Below are 10,795 nucleotides of genomic sequence, written 5' to 3'. Positions count from 1 at the left end.
AAATTCAGCCTCAATACCTTTTTTACAGTAGACAAATCAAATACTTGAACAAAACAACACCAGGAATCCAGCCATGTAGCCATATTATGTAATGATTGTTTAAGCTCTACAATTAAGCTCTTTCTCAGATTGCAAATGGTGGAGTATTAGGCTTCTGGTTTTATTTCAGTGCTCTCTTTTCTTAGCTGGGAATTAGAGTAAAATTAGATGTAATTCTCCACCTCGGTGTGTATATTTTAGGTGCTGTGGATATGGGTTCACCACTTCTAGGGCAGTGCACTGCCCTCACATGGGCTGGACTGTAGAGTTATAATCCAGCTAATATTGACATTCACTGCCTCAAAGATTTTATTGTCTAAAAGGGATTGTTAATGAAGCACAGTTCTAGTGCCTGGCAGACTCTACGGGGACACTAGCACGTGTATGTCCATTACAATGGACTTGGCTCAGTCAGCAGTGGAACTTTCCATTGCCCCTTAGGCCGGACAAAGACACTCCTCCTATGACCCCTCTTTTATGCACTGATGCAAACAAGTTACGTATTACCCTTCTGACATGGTTAGTGACCATCTTACACCTTGTACCTGTTGGTTCTATCAAAACATCCTGTCGTCCTGACCTTATCTTTAGGAGGGGTCATTTTGGCCCTGTACCATCTTTAGGGAGTGTGTTTATACCATAACTTTGTAGCGGGGTGTTCTTGGACCACTCTTCTGGAATGTGTTGACATGAAAATTTAGTGCCTAGTACTTCTTAGGAGTGCCTGTGTTTTAGCAACACCAGCTATATTCTTGCCAAGTTCATGTACTGACCAGTGAACTTGTAAGCAGGCATTTGCTTTGTAATAGGGCCTGACTTTTGCTCATAGAGTTATTTTTGCTAATTTGGGTTCAGGCCTCAAGCCTTGTACTAGGCACTGTGTTCTAGGCTCTCTCTCTTTCCACTACACCAGGAGTTAGTGGAACTATTAAAACCTAAGGTGCAAGGTGACAAAACTTGCTTTTTAATGACAGATAATGCACTTTGGCAGTTTTGTAGTATTATATTGGATGTGGTCATTACAATCTCATTGGTTAAAGGAAGACAGTAAGCTGTATGTTAAACATGCTTGTTGTAAAATTCAAGTCTGATAGATTTCAGAGGGGTAGCCGTGTTAGTCTGTATCAGCAAAAACAACGAGGAGTCCTTGTGGCACCTTAGAGGCTAACACATTTATTTGGGCATAAGCTTTCGTGGGCTAGAACCCACTTCATCAGATGCATGGAGTGGAAAATACAGTAGGGAGGTATAAATACACAGCATATGAAAAGATGGGAGTTGTCTTACCAAGTGGGGGGTCAATGCTAACGAACCAATTCAATTAAGGTGGAAGTGGCCTATTCTCAACAGTTGACAAGAAGGGGTGAATACCGAGGGAGCAAAAATCACTTTTGTAGTGCTAATGAGGCCAATATAATCAAGGAGAATGAGAACATGATTGTTTACAAATTCATACAAAGAAATCTGGATCAAGTAAATAGGCTTTTCCTTCAGTGTACAAAAGCAAACAAGCAGATCATTTTGTGCTTCAGTAAGCTAGCTTTCATTTTCATGCTTTGCAGTACATCCCATACTTGATCTTTGCTCCCAGTTTAGTTCCTGCTAAGGACTCTTCAAACTTTTTGTCCATTTCTTGGTTCTGAGCTTCAGTAAAAAGGTTCTTCCAGTCATTAACACTGCCTGCAAGCAAACATATTTATTTAATTTTAGTGTATATATCACTGCCTGGTAGCGAAGACTGTAGTGTTTCAACTTTTGTTCAGAATTGGTTCTTTTCAGCCATGGTTTACACTAACTAGAGTGTACATTGGTGATCACTAAGGACCTGATTGAAAGCCTACTGATGACAGTATAATCTTTTCATTGACTTTAATGAGGTTTGGATCAGACCAGTGGTGAAGCCAGTTTTTGCAGTAAGGTGGGGGTGATGGGTCATTCGTTGAAGTTTGGAGAGCAATTCCGCCCTGCATTCACATGTCAGCAGCGGTTCCTCTCCCATAGATTAGGGCCTGGCTCTCCACTTTGGGTGTTGACATGTCACATGGGGTCGCAGTGCCATTCAGGTTTGGTCCAGACACCCCTCCATCATGATGGAGGAGTGGCAGGGCCAAATTTCAGTGAGTGGCATTGAGACATGGTGCACAAGGTTGCAGCCCCACACCACCTCATGTGCCATGTTACAACGCTTGGAGCAGAGAGCCAGGCCCAGCCCTGTGGGACTGGAGCCGCTGTTGCCAGGTGAGTGAGCAGCTGGTTTGCTCTCTAGCCCCATGTGAAAATTTGTGTTGTACACCTCCTTTTGTCAATTGCATAATATGCTTGAGAAGGCACAGATGCTCCACCCCCACTCTACTCCAAGGCCCCGGCTCCACCCTCACTCCACCTCTTCCTGCCCCCCTCAGGCCCTCCCCTGCCCATGGACTCAGCGTCTATACCACACATACACCTAAAGGCCACAGGGGGTGGTTGTTCCCCTTGCCCTCCTATTAGTTCTGCCACTGGAATAGGTTCTTCAAGAGAACATTTACCTTATTACAGAAAGATTTTTCTTTGGCCAGTGCATTTTAAATAAAGTAAATATTTAAGCTAATGAGCTACAAAATATTCTTTTTTCAGTGTGGCCATCATGTTTTTCATTAAATACTATGTGCAGTAAATAAAAGACCTCATTGTCACACCATTATGATGAGTAATATCTTACTCCCTGAGTAATCTTATTTAAATTAATGCTACTACTTTCTAAGGTACTATGCAGAGTGAGTAGGAGTGGCAGACTCGGGCCCATAGAAAGTGCATGCACCTTGCTTAAGGAAATCAGATAATTAATTAGGTGTGTGTGAAACATACCTGTGGACCAGTTACATGCTTTTGATTATCTGGCATGGCTGGATAGAAGGGAAATAGTATTACTGTGGGACTGCTCCTAATCCAAAGTTATTTTGGGGGTGCATGCATATTCTGTCCTCCCAGAAGGGCTGGAAGCTACAATAAAAGCTGCTTCTTAAAGAAAGGGTGTGGGAAAGCAGAGCAGAAACAGAACTATAAATTATCTTGGAGATACTATGGGCCAAATCCTTGGGAGCTGTAGATTGCTGACATATGAAAGAATGTGGCTGACTACAGGTGACATACAAACTGATTCCAATATCTGTTGGGGAAGGTCTACCGATTGAAATGTAACGAATGACTTTCCCCCAAGTTGAAGACTGTCTGGTTTGGGGAACGGGTGGGGGGAGGGGGGAGCTTTGCTTTGAAGAGAGGAACAAAGAGGAGCCAACCTGAAAAATCTTTCTGATGTTCTTCTCGAAAGAAGAGTGACTGGTGAATGTACTTTAATGTGGAATGAATGTTTTAAATACTGCCTCAATGACATGTATTGACTCCCAGTAACTTTTAATATGGTGTCTGCAAAGAGAAGTTTGAGAATAATCTGCCATTAGGGGACTGTCAATTGCATCTTTGGGAATTCACCTTTGCGGAAGAGAACATTTCCAAGTGCCCCATGGGTTTTGTGGGAGTTCTCTTTCATAGTCTGGAAGCTGTTCCTGTCTGCAACAGCTTGACTCTCTTCATCAGTCACGGAGAACCCAAAGAACTCAGCTATTTTTTTCACTCCCAAATTTGGGTTCTGAAAAGAGGAAGAAGGTGTCAGGGGGCAAGTTGTTCATCGAGAATACATTGTTTCATTGTCATTGTGCCAGACTCACACTGGAACTAGAATGCTTTGCTTTACCCCCAGTAATACTTTTCTAAAGCTTCACATCTGAAGATTTCAGTGATTCATGAAGCTGTATAAACAGTGTGCCCATTTTACACATGAGTAAACTGAAGCTCACAGAGGTTAATGGCCTGATTTTCAGAACTGCTGGACACCCACAGCTGCGGTTTGCTTCCATGGGAGCTACGGATGCCCAGTACCTCTGCAAATCAGACCATTTGTGACCTGCCCACAGTTACAAAAGAAGCTTGTAACAGAGCAAGGTACAGCAAGGGCATTGGCAACAGAAGCACCCTCACAACGTTCCTCAAACCACTTTTAGGAGTGAAAGCAGAGTTTGGGCTCCATGCCAGTTCAATACTTAGCTTCTGTGCTTTTTTTTTTTTTAAACAGCTACCTGTTTCTTTTTCTTCAGTATGGTTGCAATGCAGACGTTCGTGTTAAAGCACACAAGGAAGGAGTGGAAGCAGCAAAAAAGCCATTTATGAGAGGTGTTGAACTAAACCTGTGATGGGTTAGGTGTGCCTTGCATGTCTAAGTACTTAGGTGATTGGCTGACAGTTCATTTGCTGTGCTCAAATATCAAGCCCCACATGTCTGTGATACATGGAGACTCTAAGGACTGTCTTTATCATTTACAATCTTAGGCCTTGTTTCTAACAAACATGTCAAGGCTAAGGGCTCGTTTACACTAAAATGATAGGTCAACCCAGCTACATCACTCAGGCATGTAAAAAAAAAAATCTACGCCTGAGTCATGTGGATAAGCCGACCTAAGCCCCGGTGTAGACAGCGCTAGGTCGACGGAAGCATTCTTCTGTCAACATAGCTACTGCCTGGCGGAGAGGTGAATTGACTAGAGTGATGGGAAAACCCCGCCGGTTGCTGAAGTAACTATCTATGCTGAAGTGCTACAGCAGTGCAGCTGCAGTAGCTATTTAAGCATAGACAGGCCCGCCGACAGGGGATGGGGGGGCAAAAGGGGCAATTGCCCAGGGGCCTGGGCGATTTAAAAGGGCCTGGGAGCCCTTTTAAATCACCTGGGCAGGCTGCAGGGCTCCTAGGCACGCACAGGGTAGTACCGGTGGTGGGGAAGGCAGTCGGGCAGGCATGTGGAAGCCCTGGCCGTGCCAGAAGAGTGCACCCAGTAGCGCAGCCAGCAGCTTGCTGTGCACCAGCCAGCACTGGCGCAGCACCGCCCAAATGTCAAGTAGACCTTTCTAGGGGGCCCATTGACTGTTCTGCCCCGGGCAGAGCCATCCCTAGGGGACAGCGAATCGGGGCAACCGCTCCGGGCCCTGCGCTTTGGGGGGCCCCGCGGCCTGGCGCAATTGGCCAGCGCAGTCGGTCCTGGAAGTGATGGGTAGGTCCCAGAAGTACGGGATTTGTCACTTCTGCCCTGGGCGCTGCACCCCCCATGGGTGGCCTTGGCCCTGGCTCTAGGCCCAGAATTGCTGTCGGCAGGCCTGAGCATAGACGTAGCCACACTTCTCAGAACATCAGTGCTGTGAAAGGTGGCTTCATCCCCAGACCCCTAATATGTGAGCAAATAAGCAAACAGGAGAAACTGGCCTCTCCACCCTCACAAGAGCTCTGGTTGGCTAGACAATTGGTAGGAAATCCCACCCTTAATTCCTGCTGCCAGCTCTCCTCTGATTGGAGAAGGGGCTCCTGAGTACACAGCAGGCTGAGAGTCTAAGCTCCAGGCTGGGGGACTGGCCCCAGGAGCAGTCTGGCTGTGTGGCCACCTGTGAGCCAGCATCATGCCGCATGTGAGGATCAGCCAGAGCCCAAAGCAGTGCCCGGACCAGTGACTGAAGGACTGATGCTGGCAAGCATTGGGACTCTTTGCTGACAGGGTTTTGTTACCTATAATGGTGTTGGAGTGGTTTCTGAGTGAATCCCTTCGCCCGCCCGCCCCCCCCCCCTCCCCAAGGGCTGTAGAAGGAGCCTTCATACCACTGCAATGAATGGGAGTTGGGAATTAACTCCCAATAAGGGGAGCCTCCAACACACAAGTCACTTTACACTTATGAGCAATCCGTACCAAGCTGGGGCTTCCCACATAGGTAAACTAACTCACATGCTTGCGTGTTTGCAGGACCTAGGCCTTAAATTGTAGCTAGACCATATTGTGGTTTTCACCAGTTAGTGTCAATGTTACTGATTCAGGGTTTTTGTAGTGGAAAAAACAACTTCAGAATTGCTGAGCTGCCAGTAATAATTGCTTTCTGTACATTCACTGTTCAAAGATGTTAAACCCAGAAGGAACCATTATGATCATCTAGTCTGACTCCCTTCATAAGCACAGGCCATAGAATTTCTCCCAGTAATTCTTGCCTAATAGCTCATGGCTGAACTAGAGCATATGTTTTAGAGAGAGATGCAATTCAATCGGTTAACTCCCATCGATTTTCAATGGGAATGTTTGTGCCTTTGAAAATCTTCCTTCTAGTTCTTAGTTATTCTAAAGTAGTTTTGTTCACTTCTGTGTTTCTTTGACACCTTAAAGTTAATTCAAATAAGACTGATAATGTCTGAATAGTTCAGTGACCAACACTACATGAAACAAAAGATAAAGCACTCTTTACATAAAGTTAACCTCACCTCTTTCAGTTCTTCATAAGTTATAAACATAATATTTTCATCATCAAAGTGCTTGTTCCATTCAATGATATGGTCAAAATAGGAGCCCCAGGACACTGGAGAAAAAAGTGTCATATAAAGTGTGAATACTTAGGAGACTGAAGATGGGTAAGCAAGGGACAAATGCATGAGGAAGGATGTGCACGTGAGGGGGATGGAGTTCTATGTCCTTCCTTCATCCTCCCGCACCCTTTCTGGATGTGTCTGAGCAGAGCCAGGAACAAGCTGGCCAATAACACATTTCCCACAGGCCTAGGTGAACAGAAAGGATTCTCCAATTGTGAAGATAAAGGCTACCCAGTCAATCCATCTCCACAGACTTCAGACAAGCACTCAGTAATTCCAAATGCACAACCACTTTCACTACCTACCCAGCAAATGGAGGTGTTCAAAACTCATCTTGAAGTGAAATAACTCTTTAGAGAATCATATACTCAAGGAATTATTCTGGGGAAGTTCTATGGCTTGTGTTATACAGGCGGTCAGATGAGATGGTCATAATGGTCCCTTCTAGCCGTGAAGTCCATTAATCTTAGCTTACTTTTCACATGATATTGTGGCTCCCAACCTCAAAGTCTGATTTGTATAGTGTATTTAGCACTTCTCTGTATAGTCAGCCTGATTCTGCTCTGTTATACCAGTGTAAATTAGGAGCAACTCCACTGAAGCTGAAGGCAGGTGCTAGTTTATAAATTTGGATGAAAATTTGAACACAAGTGAAAGAGTAAAGTGCTTTTTAAAAATATTATACACAGGAGCAGAAAAAGCCTACATAGATTCCAAACACCTGTTGATTTTACTTAGGGTTACCAGATAGCAACTGTGAAAAAACAGGACGGGGGTTGGGGGTAATAGGCACCTATATAAGAAAAAGTCCCCAAAAATGGGACTGTCCCTTTAAAAACGGGACATCTGGTCACCCTAATTTTAGTGGACTTTGGACCAGACCATTATTCATCAAAAACCACCTTTTGAAATTCTTGTCAAAGTTTTTGAATTCTTAGAATTCCTTCTATCAAGTTCAGAAAACTTTGCGGTATAAATAATTTCATAAATTCATTGTTTTTAAGGCCAGAAGGGACCATTGTGACCATCTAGTCTGACCTCCTGTATAACACAGGCCATACAACCTAATCCAGTAATTTGTGTATCAAACCTGTAACTTCTGTTTGATAATAAATCTGGCTTACCAGATCCAGCCCCGATTCTGCATGGCCTTACACCTTGTGTATTCATTTATGCCTGCACAAAGTGGGTATAAAACACAGCCATTCTGATCTGATAGCGTTTTACACCCACTTTGCACACACATAAATGACAACACAAGGTGCAAGGCAATGAAGAAACAAGCCATATTTGCTTTTCAACTTTGTCTAACCACTATAGGTGAAATTCTTCTGTGCTCTCCTTAGCTACAGAAGGCCCCAAGCGCTAAGAAATTGGTGTGGTTCTACTATACAGGAGAGCCAGGAAGCTGAAGGATAATATATGTGGGCTCTACACCCCTCTCCCATGTGCTAATGAGTTCCACAAATGGTAGGAGGGCCAGGGGAGTGACAGGGTTATGTCCAGAGCATCTATGGACTGTGTGGACTAACTGGCTACAAACCCTCATGTGGTGTGGGTTGTGTGGAGTGGTGTACAAATGTTTGCCGGGGCTTGACCCTCTCTGGGGTGGCGGGGAGCCACACCGACTCACTACCCCTGGGGGCTAGGGTACTCTGTCTGGCTGCAGGGTCTCCCCCGGCAGCCCTTGCAATCCTGAAAAGATACAGTCAGCCCGACCCTGGCTCAGGGCGGGCACCAACGTTATGTCAGGGCTTAGACCCTCAGTCAGGGCTGAGCAACAGTAAGCAAAGTTATTTAAGCCCAGGCCCTAGGTCAGGGCGCGGCAACAAACACTGAGTCAAGAGCTCAGGCCCTCAGTCAGGGCTGAGCAACAGTAGTAGGCCTAAGCCTCCACAGGCCTGGGAGAGGGGGAGACTGCCACCCATGGATTGGGTGGCAGGGGGGACGCAGGCCCTCCCACTCCACTGCGTCCCAGCCCGGGGCCCTAGCAGCGGCAGAAGGCCCGCTGCTTGGTCAGTGGGGATCCTGGCCACAACACACTGACATAGGCTCTGGTAATGCTGCAGCCAGACTGGGGTCGGCTGCCCCCGGGCTACTTCCACACTCCCCCTCTGGGCCTACCTGGGGGCTGGTGTCGGCCTCGGGGAGATCCTGGACCATGGGTTCGTCAGGCCAGGGATCGTTCGGCAGGCCCGGCGGCTCCTCCGGATAGGAGGCGCAGGGCAGGCCCGGCGGCTCCTCCGGATCACGGGTGGAGGCCTGCCAGGCCGTGTACTCGGCGGCCTCCTCCGCCCGGGTCAACTGGGTCAAGAGCTCTGGCCTGGTGGTCGGGGACGGGTGGCAGGCGAGCTCCCTCCCACCCGCGCTTCAAGCCATTCGGTGGAGCGCGGGTCCACTGCTCTATCTCGGCGTTTATCTTTCCGCCACGCATCCTTCTCCGCCGGAGAACTGGCAGGATTTGGAAGCCAGGGTGGGTGAGCGGCTGCAGAGATGGACAGGACTGCTCCGGTGTCTCTCCCTGCGAGGGAGGGCGCTGGTGCTGAACCAGCTCGTCCTGTCCATGCTCTGGCACCGGCTCAACACCCTGAGCCCGGCCCCGGGGATCCTGGCCAGGCTCCAGAGGACGGCCCTGGAGTTTTTCTGGCCGGGACTGCACTGGGTCTCTGCAGGGGTTCTGAGTCTTCCCCTGGAGGAGGGAGGACACGGCCTGGTCTGCCTTCGTAGCCAGGTCCATGTCTTCCGCCTCCAGGCCCTGCAGAGGCTCCTTTATGGTGCAGGTAGTCCGGCGTGGAGCACGATAGCGCACGCCTTCCTCCGCCGCCTCCGAGGGCTCCGATACGACCGGCAGCTCCTTTTTCTTCACCCGAGAGGCCTTCCGCGAGACCTCTTGGAGCTGCCGGTCTTCTACCAGGACCTCCTCCGGACCTGGAAGCTTTTTTCGGCGACCAGGTCCCTTGTGGCCACCGAGGGCGCGGATCTCCTCGCGGAGCCCCTGCTGTACAACCCCGCTCTCCGGGTGCAGGTGGCGGAGTCTCCCTCGGTGCGCCGGAGGTTGGTCCTGGCAGAAACCACCAGGGTCGGAGACCTCCTGGACTACGCCAGGGGGGATTGGGTGGATCCCCGCGCGCTCGGCCGGCGCATGGGGCTCTCCACCCTTTCGACCCCTCTGCGTGTACTCCAGGAGGTGGGCGCTGCCTTGTCGCCCCCTTCTCTCAGCTTTCTGTGGCGGGCCCTGCGAGAGGGCGTCCCCCGCCCACCCCTCACCCCGGGCCCTCCGGATCTTTTTATTGGGCCCCTGTTCCATGAGCCCCCCCGGCTTCCCCGCTCCCATTCTCCAAGCCGGCTGCACGCTTTGCAGCCGGTCCGGTTTCGAACCGCGCCCAGGGACCACCTGTACACGCTCGTGCTCCACACGTTGCATCTCCTCACCCTCGCGTCCCGCCCTGACACCAAATGGCGGGACTATCTAACGCCTGTGGAGGGTGAGGAGCCCCGGTGGGCCAGCCTTTATTCCACCTTAGTCCCAAGGCCCGCCGGGGACATTGGTTGGCGGCTCCTTCACGGAGCCGTGAGCACGGGCGTGTACCTGGCGCGGTTCACCCCTATTCCCGAGGCCTGCCCATTCTGCGGCGTGAGGGAGACCCTGGCGCACGCCTACCTTGAGTGCGCCAGGTTGCAGCCCCTGTTCCGGCTCCTCCAGAACCTCTTGTTGAGGTTCTGGCTGCACTTTTCCCCACACCTGTTCATTTATGCACACCCTATCCGTGGCCCCACTAAGTCGCGAGACCTCCTCGTTAACCTCTTCCTGGCTTTGGCCAAACTTACCATCTTTAATACCAGGGAGAGGATGTTGGACGAGGGGGTGCTCTGCGATTGTGGGGCCTATTACCGTACCTCCCTCGTTTCACGTCTCCAGGCGGAGTTCCACTGGGCGGCGTCCGCTGGCTCCTTTGCCACCTTTGAGGAGCAGTGGGCGCTGTCCGGGGTTCTCTGCTCAGTGTCCCCATCCGGTACCCTAATTTTGAACCTTTAATCGTCACCTCACTCCCTGTTTTTTTATTAGTTGTCCCAAGCAATTATTTGGTTCCTGGGTCCAGTGGTCCCTCCCGCTAGGCTGGGGGAGGGGCCTTTAGAAGTGGGCGGGTGAGCCCGCCCACCTCCCGGTTAACCAATACCGACTCACTACACACACACACCCTCAAGTCTGGCTCCCAGTCTTCGGGGCCAAACCCTTCCGTCCCCCCTAGGCGGAACAGGAAGTCGGCGTTGGCATGTTCCTTACCAGCCCTATGCTGGATGGTGAACGCGTAGGGTTGCAGGGCC

The 10,795-nt window shown here is 49.5% G+C and overlaps 1 protein-coding gene across 1 annotated transcript in view; it reads right to left on the bottom strand.

The window, feature by feature from the left end:
* Positions 1-1,588: 1,588 nt before the first annotated feature.
* Positions 1,589-10,795, bottom strand: part of LOC135876424 (sulfotransferase 6B1-like) — a 32,248-nt gene continuing 23,041 nt past the window's right edge. The window contains exons 5-7 of the mRNA XM_065401628.1: positions 6,365-6,459; positions 3,511-3,667; positions 1,589-1,719 (exon numbers count right to left, since the gene is read on the bottom strand). Coding sequence (XP_065257700.1) covers positions 1,589-1,719; positions 3,511-3,667; positions 6,365-6,459 — 383 coding nt within the window. The remainder of the gene's footprint in view (positions 1,720-3,510; positions 3,668-6,364; positions 6,460-10,795) is intronic.

This window comes from Emys orbicularis, chromosome 3 (genome assembly GCF_028017835.1).
Source record: "Emys orbicularis isolate rEmyOrb1 chromosome 3, rEmyOrb1.hap1, whole genome shotgun sequence".
NCBI lineage: Eukaryota > Metazoa > Chordata > Testudines > Emydidae > Emys > Emys orbicularis.
Note: the sequence above shows the minus strand (reverse complement) of the source record. Positions and strands in the feature narration are given on the sequence as shown.